The sequence below is a fragment of the Echiichthys vipera genome (genome assembly GCF_963691815.1).
Source record: "Echiichthys vipera genome assembly, chromosome: 15".
Taxonomy (NCBI): Eukaryota; Metazoa; Chordata; class Actinopteri; order Perciformes; family Trachinidae; genus Echiichthys; species Echiichthys vipera.
In genome coordinates, this window is record NC_139840.1 from 16,227,930 (window position 1) to 16,250,906 (window position 22,977).

At 41.3% G+C, this 22,977-nt stretch overlaps 1 protein-coding gene across 1 annotated transcript in view; it reads left to right on the forward strand.

Moving 5' to 3' along the window:
- LOC310957681 (ephrin type-B receptor 1-B) overlaps positions 1–22,977 on the forward strand; it is a 154,129-nt gene that overhangs the window by 80,523 nt on the left and 50,629 nt on the right. The window contains exons 4-5 of the mRNA XM_083928366.1: positions 12,895–13,050; positions 20,156–20,491. Coding sequence (XP_083784492.1) covers positions 12,895–13,050; positions 20,156–20,491 — 492 coding nt within the window. The remainder of the gene's footprint in view (positions 1–12,894; positions 13,051–20,155; positions 20,492–22,977) is intronic.

Below are 22,977 nucleotides of genomic sequence, written 5' to 3' on the forward strand. Positions count from 1 at the left end.
ACACACACACACACACACACACACACACACACACACACACACATACAATAAGACATATGTTTGCCAGTTTCATAGCTCAGGGCATATTGACTAAGGCTGCCTGATAAAGGTCAGTGCTGTCAAGATTTGGACAGGTGGGGTGAGCGCTGTAGTCCACCATCACACACACGGTTTCTGTGTGATAGTGCGTGTCTGTTTGTTGGAAAGGGAATAGGGCTTTCTGATAAGGTTGTATAGAGGTCATGCAGATGTAAATATGAAATGAATATAAATGTGCTGTGGACCGGTTACCTTTGGAGGATTGCAGGGCTGCAGGTGCATTGCGTGCCAGGGAACGGGGTCAACCTCTGTTCATTCACGCTATGCAACAGAATATTTGATGAACACAACCTTTTTGTCTTTGCATAGTATAAACAAAATACATTTCCATGCACATCATTAGGCTTTTCTGGTCATGCCTGGGCTTGATATCAACACAATCATTGTTTTGTACTGTATGTGTATAAAAGCACACCCATCCTGAACCATGAATGGAGCTATATATGGTGGCTTGGACAGATGGGAAGTCCCTTTAAATAACATTTCTTATCCATCCTTTTTTTTTTAAATTCCCTATTGGTTAAGTCAGCTTTAGAAATAATGGTCACCACTTAGTATGCAATGAGAAAAGGCTGCTTTGCACAACATGGATATTGTGGGACTCTGCCACCAATAATTAGCCTGACGAGATGCATGCCTGAGTGCTTTCTCACTTTGTTTTCACCTTCCCACTTCTCTGTATCTCCTTTTCTTACTCACTATTTCTCTGATCCTGGTCACTTTTCCTCTCCCACGCTTCACACAATGTGTGTCTTCTCTTTTGATGCAGAGCTTTTTATCATTAATTCCCATTAGGCATAATAGGAGGAAGGGCGATGAACAGTGGATACGCTAGTGCAGCTGGAGGAACATCTGACTGGTGAAGGCTTTAATTGTGTTGATATAGCTGTTTTTGTTGTAGTTGATGTCATCACTCCCCCAGCGTGCAGTGCTGCTCCTGATTACCTCTCTATCACTGTAATGCTCACGCCACTTATCTCCTCTTCTATTCTCCAACGTCACTATCCACCTCTTGTCCTGCCATCAGTAATTCAGGCTTCAGCCAGAGAGTAGGCTCTAAACTTTTGGATTTCAAACCGACAGACTCATGCCCCTCACTTTCTTGTCGGCCACTTTTGGGTCCACTCTACTTCATGACAGGGTTTAAAGGTGGGTTATATGAGGTTGGAGACATGTCACTGTACTACTCTGTGGTGATTGTGTTGGGGATGGAAGTGCCTCTTGTGGTTACACTCTCTAAGATCATCGGAGGGAAGAGTAGGCCATATTCAGCTGTGTGATTCTGCGATGGGTGCTTGTCTTTGCCAGAATATTTTGGTGTAAACATTGTGTTATGTACGCTCAATTAGAAATCAAATTAGGGAATGGTAAACAGTGGAGGGACCTTTGTTTTGTAGTTGTTTTATCATTCAATTCCTCTGCTACCTTCAAATGTGCATAATTACTCATCCCCATTCAAAGGCCTCTACACTCATTAGCTGGGCCTCAACCCTGAGACGAGGGGCTGGGTATTTTAGGATACATTGGTATTTGAAAGCTGTTGTCAAGTTTGCCAAAACAATTCTCAAAGCATTTTAACATCAATTGGGTCTGTACGGAATGATGTGTTTTTGAGATTTCATCTAGATTAGGATGGACGTAGTGCATAAGCCTCAATTTTTCTCGCTTTTCTTTCTAATCTAAATGTAAATGAGCACGTTTAGATGTGTGTGACTGTTTCTAGCTTCATTTCAAACAAGTGGATTAGATAATGTTATATTAAAGCTGGGTGATGTAATACACAATGCAACCTCTCATCTCTAAGATCACACAACAGTTTTCAGGCATTCCCTTTACTAATGTTGCCAAGGAATAATATGTCATTGTGCTAACAATAATCTATTGAAAAAGTGAAATTTCCACAACAGTTTATCTACAATATCACCATTTGTTTATCATATATAGTCAACGTGATGTTAGGTCCTCCTAATCTTTTATCACAATTCACAAACCCCCATCAGGTATGGTTTCTTTGTACACAGCTACTGCTGCGACTGTTTAAGAGTTTACTGCGTCTGAGTTGCAATATAGGATGACTAGGACAATTCGCTTTAAAGGACATTTGAGTCATATACAGTACATACAAGATACAAGAGGCCCCTGGCCAGATTTGGTTTCATGGCTGATGTGATCACATGGCAAGATGGTCTCTGGGTATATTGTTGCATTTGAAATTCAATCAATGTTACAGACATGTCACTTTAATGGCAAGCTACATAGGGTATGTCCAGCAATTACTTATATTGTCACCAAGAGCCAGATTAACACCAATAACTAGGAGGTATCAGTTCAATTAAAGCTTTTTGTTTAAGTGCCTTGGTTATTTAAAAATACATGCTAGTACAGCAGTTGTATAGCCACAACTGATATTCTGTCAAATTCTGAACAATAAAAAATAACCATATTTAATAATGAATCAGGTATTAATAATTTGTTCTCTCATTATGAAGTCCAGTGTACATACAAACGCAAATGCATAATTAGAATTAACTATATTTAATTTATTAACAATATATATGACTTGTTTTGTAGGTAGCTGCTACTCATAGCTACTTAATCTCTTTTTTTTTATATTATTAGTAATGGATTTTTCTTTTAGTTTAAATGAAACATGATATTTCTTTTTCACTACAGTTACCTGCACAACCTATCCTGTTCCTTTGTTGATGTCTGTAATGACTGACATAGATTACTATGGATGCTGAAAACTGTAAGTCCTGTGCATCTGGCAGTACAGTATACGACATGTCCATGTCTGTACACTCAGTCTGAAGCTGAATTTTTTTTTCACATCCTGCTTTCATTTTGAATTACACACTTTGTGAAGACATAACAACAACAACAAAAATCTAATTTGGCACCATAGTGCATGCATTATGCATTAGACAAAACTACACAGGTAAAGGGTCCAAATGACTGGATCGCTTGATAAAAGTCCAACTTGATTTGATCATTTCTTTGTTTTTCTGTATTTTATTCCGATTTCGAATTGTATACAAAAGGTAAAGGTACATTTCTGTTTGTCCCTAATTCTTTCCCGGCACACTGATTTATTGTTTACAATCTACACTTTCTCATCAGGTTAAGCTCTGCTTGCGACAGAACTATGAGCAGAAAAAAAGGTTAGAGGGCCATAAATGTAATAGACATTGTTGTGCAGAGAAACAGCAAATGAGCAAAAAGAGCAAGAGTGTGCATCCTTGGCTAACTGCTATAGATTAATTGATCTAGCCATGAAGTTAATGAGCTAGATCCTTTTTAAAAGAGACAAGTGCTGAGAAAGAGGAAGCTAATGGTCTCTCACAACTTGAAATGGTAAGAAAGAGAAAGCTATTTGTCTTGGAACATATACTTTATTCACCATGTGACAGAATCGCAAGGTAATTGACAGGGCCTGTAACTAGGGACTTTATTACCTTAGTCTGATCATCCTTCTTTGCAAGTCATGATCCACACGGACAACTCAACACAGGAGACAAAAAATGATTTTAATTTTTATCTCCAGAAAGCTGAGTAGCCATTTCCTGTGAGAGAGTTGGCAAACATGATTTAATTTGACAATAAAGTTGAATATCCTCACACCATCACATTAATGTGTCTAAAGTGGTAACAAAGGAGGGTTTTGTGATTACAGTTTGTAAGCTGAGTTTATATTGAAAATATACTGTATACAAATCAGTACTGCAAAAAAAAAATATATATATATATAATATATAATAAGTCAAACACCGGCAATATAATGCTCCTTGTTCACATAACTTCACTTCACTTCACTTAACAAAAATCGTCGTATAGATCGGTAGTGCGAGCAGCTTATAAATACCAGTATTTATGTCTGTTGTCAGGTGTTCTCTGTAGTAGTAGTAGTAGTAGTAGTAGTAGTAGTAAAAAAAAGGTGATGAGGTATGAGAGCACCAAATTCAATGTAAGGACAAATGTGGGGTGGTGAATGGGTCGGATAAACACAGGACTTTCACCCAGGGGACCGTTGTTCATGTCCCATGTGAACCTAAAGTTAATGGTGACATTTTCAAAATAGCCAACTTCTGTCAGCTGTCTGCCACGGCAGTCACAGTCAAGGTTAAATAGCATGCTTCTATGTGTCATTTTGGGAGTCATTTAACCCCTAACCCAAACACGTTGGGCCCGGCAAATTTTCATTTTGAGCATGGGCATCATTTCAAACGCATAACAAAAACAAGGCAAGGCAAGGCAAGTTTATTCGTATAGCACAATTCAACAACAAGGCAATTCAAAGTGCTTCACATAAAACATTTAAAGCATTGGGAGAAATAACACATAAAACATACTGTATAAATCTAAAACATATAAAAGGTCAATTAAAACATATAAAAATATTAAAAAACGCATAAAAGATCATTTTTGAAACATAAAAGATGGTTACATCTACAGAAGTTACAATGTAGTTTACTGAAAAGCAGCGGCAAAGAGAAAAGTCTTCAGTCTTGATTTAAAAGAACTGAGAGTTGCAGCAGACCTGCAGTGTTCTGGAAGTTTGTTCCAGATTTGTGGTGCAAAAAAACTGAACACTGCCTCTCCATGTTTACTTCTGACTCTGGGGACACAGAGCAGACCTGTCCTAGATGATCTAACAGACCACTTTAGGACACATTTTTTTTATTTTAACATTACAAACTATACATAATCACTGTATAAGCTCTCTGTCATCCAATCCACACTGACTGCTTCTACCCAGACAAGCCTCCATATGTGACTAGTTGAGAGACCAGGTTGGGCTCTGCCCTTCTGTCACCAGCAGCTCATGAGCTGAATGAACAGGGGTCGGCTAACCTGCGTTCACCAGTTGACTGACAGCAGAAATTTACTGAGACAAAATAGTTTTCATGTTGGCTCCATGGAAAGAAATCAACAGTGTTTGTGTGTTGTTTGTTTTAATTGATTGATTTTTTATTTCCACGCCCACCGCGAGTGAGGGGAATCGGCCTGTAGTGAAACAGACACACTCATAGACAGACTGGAAGCCTTGATCAATCAATGTAGATACATTTAATAGTTCAAAACACATATACAGCAGGTAAAAACGCAAGTGTGAATTGATACATTTAATGATGATGTGTGAGATGTGCGAGTGGTGGACGACACAAACGCTTCTGTCGTTAAGATATGAGGACGTGTTGTCTCTTGACTGATTTCCCCCATTATCAAGTAACTCAAGACTGTCTGTCTTACCCCTATTGGTTACTTTTTCTCTTTTAGTTTGCAATGGGCAATGGGCCTGGTCTGGCCTGTTAGGTCCTGATTGCAGTGTAGATTGTACAACAAGCACATGTTACTGCCTGCTGAGTGGCGATATCTTTCGGAGAGCGGTTTTCTCTACTACCTTGCCAGCCAGAGATGGATTGGCACAGTGGAGTTTTCTGGAATACCAATGCCCCCTCGTCGTCTCAGTCTCTTTTCCCTGCTCCTCTCTGACCACTCCTATGCTCCGTGCCTTGGCACACAGCTGTGTCTTCCATGGAAATGAAATTGACCTGAGCCAATGTGCCACGCGCAGAGCAGTCGATTGCCAACGCAACACTCAGTTATGACGAGTCTGCGGTGAGCTAAGAGATTAAATATAGCCCTCTTGATTTGTACCATGCTCAAATTAAGCATGCATACACAGGCATACATATATACGTACATGCGCATACACATGCAGACACACGTTTCATGCATGCGCTTTCAGTAAGCCAGATTTCCCAGTCGGCTGGTCTGTCATTGGCCGGCTGTTCAAAGGGAAAGTGTGGGCCAAAAAAATACTGGCTGTGAGGTTACCATGGTAACAGCCTGCCCAGGGGCGTAGGCTGTCTGCTAAAATGTGCGCTGGTTTGTTAAGGCTCACACACACACGCACACACACCTTAATAACAGAATGTGTGAAAATCATTGTCTAGCAGACACCTGCTCTGTTCATTAGCATTAGCGATCACACTGATGGATTCTGCATCCTTATGTGACGCAAACAGATTATTTTAGAGAAATCACACAAAGGCCTAATTATTTTCTTGTACACTCTCATCTTGCAATTATTTAACTGCTGCACTGCCCTCTATTGAATCCAGCCAGACATAATATTTCATTCTACAAACACTGCTATAGCCTGAACTGCTATGTTGAATATTAGAGCATAAATGGGTGTCAAAAATGTATCGGAAGATGCAATCTGTTGTCAATTTCTTCTCGTTTTCTCCTTATGTGTTATTTAATTCCTCTCTTTTCTGACACAAGATTTACCAGCAATACAACACTTTGTGCAGTTTCATGAGTAGCTCAATTAGAGGATATTTCAGCTTTTTGGTATTGTTCCATGAGGTTGCTGCAGTGTCTAACATTGCTGTATTAGTTAGTTGAGAGGACAGGTATGTCAAGATCATCAGTGTTTGCAGAAGAGGACTTAAGCAGCTGGAAGTTTAGAAGAATTGTATGTGTAAAGTTATCTCTGTGTGGGGGTGAGTTTGTGCGTACGTGGGTGGTTGTGATTGTGGGTGTAGGTGCGTGTTTTATCTCACAAGAGAGGCTCTGACAGGGCCAGAATGGACAGATGATTAATGATCAGGGGGAGGGTTTTGTGGGAGGAACATTTCAGCACTGCAGCTCTTAACAAAAGCAGACGAGGTATGCTCCAGCCACTGCACTCTTTCAACCATCCCTTTATTCTTGAAAAACCTCTCTGGCCCTCTTTTATTTCTCCGCACATTCTCTTTTCTGTGAGATTAGAAGGCGATGACAGGTGGTAGTGGAGACGTACACTGACCAGACTCGCCAAATGATGTCACCGCTGTGAACCCTGGATGCCTTCAAATAAAGAAGTAATGGCAGCACTTGTGAGAAGTGACATACATTTTAGTTTCAGATCTTGGACTGAAATGTTTTTCATGAGTCTCTGTTGACCCATGTTGGCAGTTTATGAGAAATATGCAAAATTGTCCCTGAATCAGTTTCTATGAATGAATAAATCATAACCCTAAAAGGCATTTTACCCTGGCGTTTAATATCCTGCGGCTATTTTCCGATGATTCTGACAAGGCTTTGTTTCAAGCCATATCTCTGTCTCAAATTTTCTTATTGTGTTTTCCAATGACCTTGTGGAGAAATGGAGCACCTGGGTTGGAAAAGCAGCTCATTACGTGAATTGTAGCTGGAAAATGAACAATGACAGACGAGCGAGACTGAATACCAATAGGCTGCAGCGCTGATTGCCTTTTTGTTTTAAGATTTTGGCTGTCCTGCCACATTTTGTGTCATGTCAAACAATCATGTTAATTTCACAACTCAGTTGATATTGTCTGATTTGTCTCATGAGTAAATCGACACATGCATGCAATTGGCATGTATGCAGTCAGTGGTTTGAGTGGGAGAAAGCTGTTTTTCTGAGTGACTGAAATAGGGGTCAACTGGGGTCTTGACCCGATCATAAGCCTGTCTGGATGAGTGTTTGTGAGTGGGAGGGGGGGTGTGCATGACTCCAAAGCCTGTAAAGACTGTGATCCATCCCATGTGATGGATGAGGGCCAGAGTTAAGGGTGTATTTGGGAGCTAAGAGTTGTACTAGGTCACTCATGCTAACTCACAACTTGTGCCCTTCTATGGGTCGTGCACCCTCTCTGCATAATGTTTTAAAACCTCAGACAAGTTAGGTAAGACAAGACTGCTTAAACATTTCGGGGGGGGGGGGGGGGGGGGGGGGGTTTATTGATGTCATCCGGCAAATAGCTGTTTGTTTTCAATACAAAATGTCTTTACCTGAATCATAATTCTCATGTATTTAACTACTTTGTCAATAATAGAGTGCCATCATTTTTTAAGGTGATTGTGTTACAGAATATACTGTAACTCTTACCTTTAAATCTGTGCTGCGTACCTTTCCACATAAACTGCTGCTTACGTTCGATTACATTTCCCACGATTTGCTGCCAAGCCATTTCTGGTGGTTTAAAACCTTATACTTCAGATGGATGCCAAAGGAAGTCAGGGGAGCACTTAGTGTTCTGTATATTTGATTGGGTTTGAATAGGAAGCCATTTCCAAACCCATCTTGGCCGTAATCCTTTGCATTGGCTCCCTGAAACTCCTAACTGTACATTTCCATTTTATCTTATACACACCTTGTGATGCTTGCATGACAAGCTAATATAAGTCTGATTTCACTGCCCCAGTAAATCCTATGTCTCCAATTACTATGGATTCCGATGGGCTATGTACATTTTGCAACTGCACATTGTATACACATGCACCTTATGTGACACAGAGCCAGCGTGCTTCCATCTATGATGTATTGCTTGCAGTGTGCACTATATTATACGCAATGCTCAGCAATACACTTAGTCGAGCCCCTAGCTCTGCATATCAGCCATTGTTAAAGCCTCTTCACAGAGTCTAGCTCATGCTGCAAATCTTCTTGTGTAGCACTTGTCTAGGCAAATCAATACATCACTTTTGTGTTGAAAGAAAAAGATGAGTTTTTACATGGAATTTGAAAATGCGTCAGTCCAAATGCTTGTTCATGAGCTAGAATTAGATTGTAGTAATTATAAGTAATCTAAAGTACCTGCTGGGAAAAGTAATGACGGTTAAGAGATCGTCATCTCATCTCTCCCGGTCAGGCTTTTTGTGACATGAGTTCATTGCCGTTAGACTTCGATGAGTAGCAAGCAGTGATCCGCAGCTGCCATACCTCCGTCAACTCACTACAGAGTGAGGCAGAGACAGGACGAGAGAAAGACGGCCAACCTTATCAAGGACTCAAACCTGTCAGTGATGACAAGAAAGTAACGAGGAAGAATAAAGGTGGGAGAAGACAGAGAGCAATCCATTTCCAGTGGGACAGACAAAAAAAGATATGAGGGCAGAGAAGAAGTGAGAAGGAGGGGAGGAGAGAAGAATGCAGAGAGAATCCTGTAGAGACCACTTGAAAGGGAGGCATGTCTTGTTTTTGTGCATGCAGCCAGTTCAGTTGTGGGTTATTCCACCACTGGGGAGACTAATTGCATGTTGATCTAATGTTCTATCCCCTCCTGTCCCTGAAAACCAACACATTTGATGAGTGATGGGTCTATGCACTTTTTTTTCTGCGGAACAGGAACCCCTGGCCTCCTCCAATCTAAATATTCACAAATCAAGAGAAAAGAATTTGGGCTCAGTTCCAAATTCGATGAAGCGTAACACTACTCAGCCCACCGCTACCCCCCCTTAGAACTATACCTTAGAGGGTTTGCTGACAATGTTCACATCACTTTCTCATTCTCTCTCTCTGTTTTTTTCCTATATCTGTTTCTTCGTCCCTCTCGCTCTGTGAGGCAGATCAGTGTGCAGCTAATTAATGAGTTTAATGCTAGGATTCATGCACATATTATGTGTCAATTAGGGAAAGAGCTTCAGCTCCAAGGTAGGAGTTATAATCTGGATGGACATTCATGCTGTTCTGGGTGTGTGTGTGTGTGTGTGTATGTGTCTGTGTATCTGTGTGTTTGTGTGTGTGTGTGTGTGTGTGTGACAAGAGTGACTGTGTGTGCATGTCTGCACTGCCTGTTTGTTTTTGCCTGGCTGTCACTTAACTCCTCTCCTGCAATGCTGATCGCAGCATCTTCAGTTGTCCTAGGAGAGGCATTAAATTATCTCAGGTTCTGTAGAACAAATGCTAGTCAAGTGGCGTAAAATGTGGGTCGCCATTTAATTTAATGGGGTCAGCGATGGCTACACGTGTCACTGTGTAAATCAGTTCCGTAAATATATTCCGGGGGTGAGGATAGCTTTGATGCCAATATGGGAGTTTTTCTCAGGGTGTGTGTTTATTTGAGTGAGTGTGAAAACTAAGAGTGTGTGTGTATTTGCATTCTTCTGCTCGCAAGTTTGCCTCAAGGCACTTCTGTAGCGCTGCTATCTCAGACGGCTGATTCAGCACAGCCCTTCTGCTTTCTCCCTTCACTTTTGCCCATTTATGAGTGTCCAAGCTAGCTACTGTATGTCTGTAAACGCACAACCCGAGGGCAGTACCCAATGTACATATTCAGCTCACACCCCATTAAACACATACTGAACAACTTATTGTGTTCACTTTTTATAGGAGCCAGTGCAATTGTCTTGAATCTTGCTTGTGTGTGTGTGTGTGTGTGTGTGTGTGTGTGTGTGTGTGTGTGTGTGTGTGTGTGTGTGTGTGTGTGTGTGTGTGTGTGTGTGTGTGTGTGTGTGTGTGTGTGTGTGTGTGTGTGATGGCCGTGTGCACGCGTGTCGTTTTCCGCTCTTCCTGATGTATGAATTTTATATGGCAAAGATGATGACACATAAGTTCTCCCCCCATCGCCTGCTGAAAATGAATTTTTGATCCATGTTTTATCGCCTTATAATCTCTGATATCTTCGGAAGTTATTGCTTTATAAAAACGGCTCTGCAGCTGGTTTGTGCTTCCCCATATGACCAGGGAGGGTTTTTAAGAGGCTCAGTGTTCTTGTATTAGATGGAGCTGGATCTTCTCACACAGGAAATCTGTGTATTACAAGTCAAGAGAGGTTGCAAAAGTCCACTCCCACACACTAAAATAGAGGCTCACTGTCCCCTATAGAAACATTATTACCTTAATAGTAATCTCCTACAACCCCTGTAGAACTTTATATCTGTCCACACATGCATCTATAGTTTCAAGACAGCTCTGGAGTATCCTCAGCATATCAATGTGTTTTGCTCAGGGGGGTATCCTTGTGCACAGCTGTGATACGTACACCTTTCAGCTCCTAGGGCTGTTTCATAAGCTGTTTGTGGTTGTTGTGGTCTGGTCATATGTGTGTTTGTATGTGATGGCTGTGGAGTGTGTTGTGTGACTAGACATGAGGTCAATCAGTTAGCCTCTGGTTTGTCTGTCAGCCCCACTATATAAGATGGGAGAGCAGCCGCTGTCGGGGGCATCAGCTTGAGTTGTGCGTGTGCATCATTCCTTCTATTTCTCCTTCCTCCGCTTTCTTTTTCACTATTTCTTTATATCTCTATCCTTCTTTAACAGCCTATCAGAGATGGTCGGCTGAATGGTATGAATGGAAGAGTCATAAAACAGGAACCTGCCCTTTTTACAACAAAGTAAAGTAAACTCTGACTTCCAAACTTAGCCTCTCAGCGCATGGTTTAATGAAGCATAAACATTTTTTAATTAAACCTTTAAAAGCCTGTTGATACAAGGGTCTAAAAGTTTTTTTCTCACATAGCTACTGTGCAACATCCTCCACTGTTTGATTCTCAAGTGAGGGGGATTGGGACTAACTTCTTGGTCATTATTGCTTTCAGTAACACTCCGTTTACCAAGCTCTTCACCAGTATTGGAATAAAGTACTCTTAATCAGATACAATAGAACCAATTCAATACCGTTTTAACCAATTTATTTTATTGTTCATATAAGGCTACTTTGCATGTCTATGTCAAGAGACAGGTGTGAAGGATGAGCATGAGTCAAAAGTTGCAAACTCCACCAAAATCTCTTGCAAAAATACATTTATTTGCAATGTTCCGACGCTAGACCTAGACCATCATCATATTTTTATTATCTGAGAAAACACACCATCATTTATTCTACATGATATAGTTTATCATTGTCAGCAGAAATATTTTGTTGTAAGCAATTCTCCTCTTTACATTCTACCTAAATGCTGCTGTCACAGTTTAGTATGTGAGAAGAGGAAATTAACTTTTGTTTTTATACAAGTATGAGTTTACTCTGCTTCACATTTCTCAGCAGCAGTCAAGCTTTTACAATCTTTTACTCAAGTAAATAGACCCAGCTGCAGAAACTCTAAAGCGCTTGTAAATGTATAACCCCTCCCCCTCAGAAGTTCAGCAGCAGCACCACAGCTTCCTCCACCATCAGTAAGCCTTGCTAAAATATTAGACATTTATCATGGTTATTATAGTCAATAAATCCTTCCACACAGTGCAGACACCCCTCCGCTTTGTATTCTTTTGGGATATGACGGTAAATGGATTAGGTTATTGCCTGGACACTGGGACAGTGATATCAACCACAGTAATCTTTGTCCTCCACCGCAGCCTTTAGAATTTAGGGCTCAGGCGCATGAAGCCAACCTCCACTTACTAATGACTTTACCTCACATTGCCTCATGTTTTAGCTTTAAAATGTGTACTTGAACATATTACTGAGCTCCAGCTCACCACTGACGGGCATGTATGTTCGGTCCCCTCCCAAATCTAGTCAGCAGGCTATGTTCCTAATGTTAACGCAATTGAAAATAAAACTAAACAAAGTAGCCAACCATTTCATGCCACTATAAATCTGATGAAACAGTTGTGTTAAATGATCAGTATGCAAATTGAAAATATGTCTGATAAAATACTACGGCTAAATTTTTTGTTTGCTTTTCATGTCTTTTCACTTTTCACTGGTGTTGTCAGCCTGTGGTGTTTTGCTTATGGGAGGAGAAAAGAAACAGTGAAAGTGACTAATTAGACAGAACCAGGTGAAATTTCAGCTTTGCTAGGCTGAACTACCAGTCAGACAGTTCTCCATTACCGACTGCCATGGATATCAAAACTGAAAATATGTGGCGTTATAGTGATTATTTGTGGGAATATTCCAACTTGGACTCTTTTCTGTCTAAGTCTCTTTTCGTCTCTTCTCACCATTCCAGCTGATATGTTATACCCAGATGCCTAGCTCATGCATTGTACTTGGCTCGTGGATTATTGCTATTTTTTTCCCTTCATTTTCTGACATCGTTTTTCTATTCTCACAGCCTGCCCGCCGGGTACCTTCAAGTCAACCCAGGGTTCAGGGCTGTGTCTACAGTGTCCTCCCAACAGCCGTTCCACAGCTGAGGCCGCCACCATCTGTGCGTGCCGCAACGGTTACTACCGTGGCGATGCTGATCAGCCAGATGAGCCCTGCACAAGTGAGTCTATTGTACACAGCATTACACACGTACACAGTCAAACACTGTCACACACTTACATTCTTGTAGGGCAAGCACCTGTATGTATGGATTATCCATATGAGCGTAAATGTATTATGTGACATCAAAAGAGACTGGTTATGCATATACGCCACTATATTTTCAGTAGGGAGTGATTGGTTCTGTCTCACCTTGACTGTCATTCTCTCTCACTGCCATCAAACCAGCACATGTAGTAGCATTTAAATGAGCATGTATCTAGAGCCCTAGTTGTCTTCTAAGTCTGGTCATAATAATCACATTTCAGGATTTCCATCATTGACGTCTCTATCACTGTGCCATTAAGCTTCCTCTCAGTTATCTCCCTCTGTCTGTATCTTTCTCTTGCTGTTGTTCTTTCTTTCTGTCTGCTATCGTCCCCTGAAGTCCTAATTACTCAGGCAGATGCTGCGAAGCTTCGACACTGTCCTGCCACTATCCGCTGGAGATCCAATAAGGTTTCTCACAGCATCATAGTTATCTTAATATAATGTAAAAGCAATATGCTAAGCCGTCCTGCCGTTCCCTGCTGACACACAGTTACACAGAAGGAGAGCACACTTAGACCCCCAAAACTTTGTTTACCTCTCTTCCTTCGCTGCCACTCGGGAGTGTCTTAATGGTTTGTTGTCCTCACAACAGCAGACCTGGAAGCATTATCAGTGTGGTTATGTATTCATTTAGTCCTGATTTATTTGCATAGACCTGGCTAATTGGCCTCATGAATGGCCCAGAATCATGCTCTTTTCCTAATCATTTAGCAGCTGTAGCCGTCCCAGCTAAAAATTGTATTGAATGCACCTATTTTGATGTTGTTTCTTTTTAATAACTCCGAATAAGAGGCTTTAAGCTGCAAAGGAACCCCAATCCAGCATGGCTGTCCGTCTGACTGTTTGAATGCTTCCCAAGTGTAGCGATGCACACCTTAAGGCTTCGGATATTCTCGACGGATGACACCCCACTTTCACCTTGAGTTTTTTCTCCGCCCTCCCATGGTATGCACAGCTCTCTGGTGAATTAGTGAACGCTCCATCAAGTACAGTATCTGCCTCTACCTTGAGGCCTTGCATTTCCCCCAAACAATCTCCACAACAGCTTCCCAGTGGACCTTCTTGAACAGGTCTCTTTGGCCTGTGTTCAGTTTCCAAATGCAGCCTGTGTTACTTTTTTTTTGCTTTCAATAAAACCACTTCTGTCTTATCTTCTCTTTCAATTCTGTTCTTTATAACGCAGCTTCACAGTCCTTTCATGCTCAGTACAGCTTCAATTAGCTCAATATCTTAACATTTGGGCTAGACTATTTTTTTGTTTTTTGATGATAACACATCCCAGGTTCCAGTGAAAAAAACTAAAACATTGTCCCCTATTTCAGTCAGACTTACACACTCCACTACTGTCATAACACGACCCCGGTGCTCCAGATCTGGCTTAAGGACTGCAATCAGGTTCCTCTGGATACCTTGAAAACAACAAACCAGTTAACTGATGCAGCATACAAGCAGGGGTCGTCGCAATTACAAAGTAAATTATTAATTACAAGAGAAAAATCCTTTGATTCCCCCACATGCGTTTAAAATTTCCTTCTGAGAATGTTGGTTTTCAACCACCGCTTTAACATTAAGATAAAAACTTAAACCAACTTCAATTCCTCCTCAGTTTGTGTTGACAGAATTATTTTGCAACCACACATTTCAAAGCCTTTGGAAGGTTGTATCATACATTAGCAGCTGAAGTTGATGCTTAGGGTGCCCTAGATCTCAGCAAGGGAGGGAGCATCCTAGTGAGAATCTTTTTTTAATACTGCGGGTCCTGATAAGAGCACTGCTTGAGTAGCTTAAATCAGGCCAATCTGTAGCAGCAGAAGTTGTAGCTCTAACACCTCTCACCGCCATCAGAGGCAAGGGTCCCTGTGTGCTCTAGATCAGTCTGATTAGCTTGCTGATGGATTGTCCAGAGCCTGGCTCTGTCAGCAGGGAGCCTCATGCTATACCCCCCCTCCCACAAGGATATGCCAAGCCTGGGATGCACTTCAAACTCCCCTCCACCTCCTAGTCGTCCTTCATCTCAATCCTCTGTCTTGCGCCACAGCATGAAGCCCACTCCTCTCAGCCTACGTAGTTACCCAACATAGTAGGCTTGTGGACAGTGGTTTGCATTGCACCGTATCCACTCCTGGCCCCTTTCTCAAGCTCCTATACGTCCCTCTATCTACCCATGGACGTGCATGTGTGCAAAGTAATTTAAGTCTGTGTGTGAAAACTGGGTGCTGGGGGGGAGGTTAGCCAACACCCACACACTGAGAACCCAGCATGCTGGTCAGCGAGCACCAGCATTCTGGGTTTCTCAGTGTGTGAGTCAGAGAAGGAAAAGGACATGCTGGGGGGAGTCAGGCGGTGAAACCAGTGCTGATTGTTCAGTAGGGGAGAAGGGATGCAGTGATGAAGCATCCTGGTGTGAGGAATAGTGGAGAATGGAAGGGAATGATACCCCCCATCAAGGACTAATGACAAAGAAAAATAGAAAAAAAAATCCATTATGAGAGGGATTTGACAAACTGAAACCTCTTTCACACAGAGATTTCGCAATGCTGCTCTAAAGAAGATCCACCATTACACCGGATTTCCTTTTTTTTTACACTGGCGTGCCGGCCTTGCTTTTTACACAGACGTCGATTAAGCTCTGCGTTAAACTACTACAACTCATTCCCATTCTCATTCTCATTCCCGTCTGTACCTTTTTATACAGAATGGTGAAATTCAGATTCAAAAAACTTTAGTAGAAGAAATTGATAAATAGAGCTGTCTGGGGAAGTTCTACACACAGCTCACAGTAACACAGGGTATGAGAGAGTGAGCCACAATACGATGTTAAGTTTAAAAAAAAAAAACAATACAAAAACATGTTGTTTATGCATGTTTACATCTTGGAAACCACCACTGCCAGTCACCAACCTATTCATGAGGAACATTTTTGGAATGTAATTAAATCAACATAAATATAGGGAAAGAGAAGGGAAATGGGATGGCTGTGATGGGTTTCTACATTCCTGATCCATACCACAATGGCTCTGAATCTTGCGGCTCTCACTCAATACTCATATCTGTGGCCCGTCCCTTGAAAACCTCCTTGAGCCCTGTCAAACACTGTCTGTGCCTCATACAAACAAACAAAACCCACTGAAATTCCTGACTGAAGGAGAGAGTTATCTGCTTTTCTATTCTCCTCTTCATTCCATTCAGATTTTTCTCCTTTGCTCTCCTATTCACTGTCTGTCCTCTCTCCTTGTTGTATATTCAAAGAGAAAGAGAGGGGGCCGTCAACATGCACAAATATTCCGTTCATATACACACTTTTTTCCTCCACTTAAACTATGTTGTCAGTTCTGGATTCAGTTGAGGGTGGCCAGTTTCTTCTTCCAGTAAATAGGAGCAAAGTCAAGGTAATTGTCTGGCCTTCTCTAATCCCTGTACTGGCTAGGACAACATAATGCTCCAGACTAGTGCGCACTGTGCACATGCATTAGTTGTACATGCTCAGAGTTAGTGTACAGATTTATGGGATATATTAGTTAGAAAAGCTTCCGCATATTTATATTGTCTCCTTGGATAAGTCATTGCGGATACATCCACATCTCGCAAGCACATCTCCCATACACACTAACACAAATAGTTTATCTATGACTTCCGTAGTCTCTCAGCCAGACAGTATTAGTTCCTTATAACATGTTTTATTTCATGTCTCACCAACCCACACAGCCCTTCCTTCTTTTTTCCCAGCTCTTCTGGCTGTGATCAGTATCTCCACACAGGGACCTTCTGTTGGTCCCTCAAGGCCTGTTTCACATCATAAAAACAAACAGTGTGAACGAAGAGAAGCTCCGGTCTGAGACCATTCAAAAGAAAACAATGTGCAGAAGTGTATATTTTGGGCACTGAGACACTCTTTATATGAGCTCTGGTCTTTCACAGCCCAGCTGCCACCTAAACACCCATTCACTTACAGGACAGTTAGGCATGCCTATGAGTCTGTGGGTTCACCTGTAGTGGTAGCAACAACTAAGACAGTCCCTTTGCGTACATCATCATCCATTTATGTGTGTGGAAGACATGAGGAGTGACATAGTATAATGTATTATAACTCTGGAGATAATACACATCATGATATTGCTGAAATGCAGTACATGTTTCTTACTTGTCCAGATGATGTTAAAGACGTAAGTTAGCACATTACAATTACACATACAGTGTGTTGCAGTTTATTATGGGGACACACATGCTAATTTAACATTGTTCACAGTATATTTTCATTTAGAAGTGATCTACCTCTCAAACATCATCAAGCACACAAATATGTATTTGCCCATACATACTAAATAGTGTAACCTTTAGCTCATTTTTGTCTATCGCTGATGCACATAATTTCATGTCCCGCATAGCTTATAAGGAGAAAATGTAGGAGGTTGGAAGGTACAAATGAAATAAGCCTTATCAGGTTAAAATAACAGTATGATGTAAAATAGCTATATTTTCTTAAAACTTAGAGGGTAACTCTCGTTATAGTCATGTATATGTATTCTTATGGGGGTATTGTCAGTTTTTGCAACCATGTAAACAGCTTATACAGACTATTCTATCACTCACAGTTTTGGCGTGTAAACACAAGCAAATCTAATGAGTTCAACATTAATGACGTAAGCAAAACAAACCAACAAAAGCAGCCAACTAAATATTATAACAATCTTACTTGTTTGTCATTGCTGCTAACACTAGTTCCTAAGTAGTTTATTATCTTAATTGTGTATTGGGATACTTGGATAACAAGGTCTCCACAAATCCAACATCATCTGGCTCTCTACTTGCTTTGCTACATTATGTAATTGTGCCTTGCTGTTCTGTGCTTTCAACCATATTGACTTAATTTGGTTAGCTAGTATCGTCATGTGCCCCTATGATTGTCACACCTGTTAAATGGTATAAAACCAATTATGTGACTGAGAAAATATGGTTCATCACTTCATAAGTAATTTTTACTTTTTACTTTTGTGAATAATGCAATTGCCAATATGGAACCAAAATAACGTGTGCACTGATAGGTCCTCATTGCCCTTAAACTGTTTTTTGTTGTTGCTGCACCATTAAAAGAGCCCTTGTGCTGTTATACAGTACATGTTGCAAAGATCACCAGCTGAGCTGCTTGGAGAGGATGCTTTGCTCCTATAAACAACATGTACATAAGCATAACCAAATCTGGCGGGCATAGCTAAAGGAACGCCAGCTGAGAGCCTGTAAGTAACATTCTCAACAAATTAATTCCTGTTGCAAATTAAAACAGCCAAAGGCTGCAGTAATAGTGTGCAAATCACGAGCTAACTGGCCATCACATCTGATTTCTTGTGCCATTCCTGCATATCTGGAGCTTGATTGTAAAGGGCTGCGATGACTTGTTCACACCTAAACCAGGCAATATTGTTGTCTTCCACCATTGTAGAATTATATTGATACAGATGGTGCTGGCATGAATACACAGAAACAGAAAATTCAGGTGTTTTTGTCACATGCATGTTCCACATCCTCAGATGTGCAGCAGATGTGCATTGGTTTTCTCCGAGATGCAAGTTCTGGGGCGAGTGCATTTATATGAAGGATGATACAGAGGATACAGACAGTGTGAGTAACACAGGAAGTGATTTTTGTGCAGTCCCCAAGGGGAAAACCTAAAGTGCTGCCAATCCCTTCATATGGCCCGTTACTTCCAATATACACAAATTGTTTTCGCTGAATTTCCCCTTCGCATACTACATCAGGGGCCAGATAATGCATGTGCCATTTTACCATGTATCTAGAGCACTAGCTTTCCTCTCAGCAAGACCATAATAATCACACTTTGGAGGTCACACCTTTCCTGTCACTGACCTCTCTGTTGTTGAGATGCAGAGCTGAGGTCGCAGCAGTAACAGGGCCGTTCCCTCCCCCTTATGTGTTCTGCTGCTTTGTCCCAGCTCCCCAGGGCTATCCCACATGGCTTCACAGCAACAATGATTAATTGTGGCTGTGTTGACTGAAGTAACTATCTGCCCTAAGCCCACATAAATAAGAGAACTCAAGTGCTGTATCATAATATGCTTAAAAATCTATATGTATCTATCATATTTTTCTCATGAGTAAAAAGAGAAGACGAAAGGAAGTATAGTATGTTAGAGAGAGATGAGTAATTCTTCAAAGGGTTTCTAGAACTGAATGGATTTTGAGTTCAGCAGTAGTCATGAATCTAGAAATGCTAAGTTAAATTCCTCTTTTAATGATAAAGGTGAGGCTTTATGAAGGATAAATTGGTACCAGATCTACTCAGAAGGGCCCCCTCACTTAACCTAAGCAGCACTGACTAAGGGCTTTGGCGAGCTTCGGCAGTATCTGGCATCTGAGAAGAAAGAGCTGCCTCTGAGCAGCTGCAGGGACACATAGTCTCAGCTAAGCAAAATTCGACACTGCCATTTGAGCAGATTTTGAACTCTTAAAGAATTGTACTCCAATTGCAGGAGGCTGAACAAACCACTTTTCTGCACCCTAATTTTTAGCCACCACTCAAGCAAAACAATTGCTTTATTATTTCTTGATTTCTTTCTGAATATCGTCTTTGAGTTTCTGCTCCAGCTGCAGGCTATGAGGGAGTGAATGGGAGCGTAAATCTCCAGAGCCACTTGGATAAGAATGCTCCATGCAACACTGCATTTTGCTAAATAACCAATGTTTGATAGACACAAATGTTGCGCTGTATGATCTCTCTGGATGTGACTAGAATAAATTAGCATTCCAATTGTGTTGAAGATGAAGAAATCGGGGGTAAAGATAAGTTGCTCTTGGACAGGGTAGTAAATTGACTAAATTGGCCTCACAGCTTGCAGAATTATGAAACCATTCTTCTTGATCATTTTTCTTGCCAAGCAAAGCAATGCATCATTTTTGCTTTAAGGTTGATGACAGCTTGCCAGAGATTAAACTTTTTATGATATAAAATTGGTTTAGCTGTAAAGGTAAACAATCATTTTGCTAACATTGTGTATCTATAGGTGTGCCATCCAGCCCAAGGAATGTGATCTCCATTGTGAATGAAACCTCTGTGATCCTGGAGTGGCACTCTCCCAGGGAGACGGGTGGCCGAGATGACGTTGTCTATAACATTGTGTGCAAAAAGTGCCGGGCCGACCGACGCTCCTGCTCCCACTGCGACGACAATGTGGACTTCATCCCTCGACAGCTGGGTCTGACTGACACCAGCGTGTTCATCAGCAACCTATGGGCTCACACCCTCTACAGCTTTGAGATACAGGCAGTCAATGGAGTCAGCAATAAGAGCCCGTACCCTGCCCAGCATGTCTCCATAGACATCACCACCAACCAGGCTGGTAAGTGGCTTCTACCTTTTCATCGTAATGAAAGAGGTAAAACGACATTTCTGTCATGTTTTACTCAGATCTGTTCAAACAACTGGAAACACAGCAATGTGGCATTGTAGAAATATGAGGCCTGGACCAGCTTGGACATGGAAATAGTGCTTTGAAAGGGCGTTACGTCACGACTTACAGATCAGAAAGGATGCTCTCTCTCTCTCTCTCTCTCTGCAATGAGCTGGGATTGACAAAAGTCTCACAGCACAGGCTAGATTTTCCAAAACCTGGAAACAGAACCGAGGGAAGGTGTAGAGGTCTAGTTTTCTCTCAGGACCCTTGAAATACAATATGATGAAAGGTTATTGTGTATTTGTTGCCCAACAACACCAAAAATAAACTGCCTGGCCCAGGTTTAACTATCTGCAATATCATCATCAACATGTAACTTTACATACTAGTGTTACTGTTTTTTTTGTTTTTTTTTAATCTATCATGTCTTAAAGCACAAACCTGCCTTGGTATCTTAATTCCATAAGATACAAATGGCAAATTGAACCATTGTCCCTTAATGTTAATCATTTCAACTCAAAAGATCATCATCTTACAGAGTGTGTAGTTCAGGGTCTTATCTCCCATCTTAGCTTACTTCAGGTCTGCTAAGATTCCACGATGCTCCGCTTTCATGGTGAATAATGACTGCAAAGCTTGAAGCTCAAGGCCAGCTGGTTGAGTGAAAGTTATACATACACATACACGCTCTCTTTCTAGGTCTTCCTTCCCTCAATCAAAGTAGTGGCTTTCCCTTTTGAAAACATGATGGAGGAGATTGGAGCCCAGGGGCCTGTTTCACAAAGCAGGTTCAAAAAACTCTGAGTCTAACCCGGAACTCTGAGTTGATCTACTCTGAGATAGGAAACTCTGAGTTTTCGGTTCCAGAACAGCAGATTTGCGTCAGGTTGATCAACTCAGAGTAGTTTGACCTGGAGTTAAGCGCGTGCACCACAAGTAAAAAAAGACAGCATCAATGGAGCCCTGATTCGACGAGTCACCATGGCAACGGGGAAGCGAAGGGCTACGCTACAACTGGAATTGGAAATATTAATGCGCTCATACGGAGAGTTTGAGCAGGTTTACACCGCTGCTGCAGCAAAAGAGAGGGAGACGGTGCTGGAGGACATTGCGGCTCGGGTCAGTGCATAAGTTTAAATGTAGTCCAGTTGCAATCACAGTAATATCACAGGGGGAACTGCATGAGTGGGAGCCTATTCATTTATTTCATTTAAGTGCAACCCCGCGGGGGAGAAGCGCAGCTTAAGATGAAACATAAAAACATTTTTCAAACAGGTAAAACCTCAGCACAGTCTCATGGTGACGCTTCATTTTGAGCATTATTTACATCGTAAAGTAAATATTACCGTAAGTGGCTGTTTTTTATACAACATTTCAATGTTGTATAAAAAACTCCCATTTGCAAAAAAAACGCAGCGCAACACACAATATCTGCTGTGATATGAGAGCATGTCTGGTTGTTAATGTTGGAAATGTAAGGAGGGATGAGATGGACTGTGACATGAAACGGTGTTGTGCCGTATTCAGCCCCCTCGCATTATAGGTGATATTCTGGATCAGAAGGCTATACAGTACAGGAGTAGTTTATATACCGGTAACCTGACTAAAAGCACACACTTTTGAACCTATGAATTGCAAGAAAAGCTGGAATTATATTTAGAAACGCTGAGTCAAATACATTCAACTTGCTCAAAAGATCCATTTCATTCATTTTGTAATTATGGCTGCAGCATATTAAGGACGTCTATGCGCGGTCTGATAATCATCTCCCGACGAATATTTAATTCTCTTTGCGAAATGCGTCACCTTCATCCACGGGATCGTTATCAAAATGACACGCCATGGTAGTGTAAATATTCACCACCTAATATAACTTTTAATGTAGGCCTACTGAATGACTTTTATACGTTGTATACAAAAACTCCCGTTTGCAAAAAAACGCAGCGCAACACAGAATATCTGCTGTGACATGAAACGGTACCGCTCAAACAGAGAATTGCCTGGAAATGCAAGAACATCTATAATCAATAGTTTGATAATCATCTCCCGACGAATATATAATTATCTGCGCAGTAATGCTGCAGCTTCATCCACGGGATTGTTATCAGAAGGACACGCCATGGTAGTGAAATAGTCGCCACCTAATATAACTTCTAATGACTGATATTTGCAGTGATTTTCTGAAAAAACAGACGGAACTCTAGCAGAACTATACTTCGCCAAAACTCGCCCGCTGACTGAATGAATGAGGAAATGAAACACCGTGTGTGGCTGAAAGAGGGCGGAGACAGAGAGAAACTCAAGGTTTTCTGAGAAAAACCTGGTCCCGACCAGGTTAGTTTCAGAGAGCATGTTACCATGGTAACTGACCGAGAGTTTAAGTTACCTCCCTTTGTGAAACAGGCTAGAGTTACCCCTCTGTCTCTGGTTTG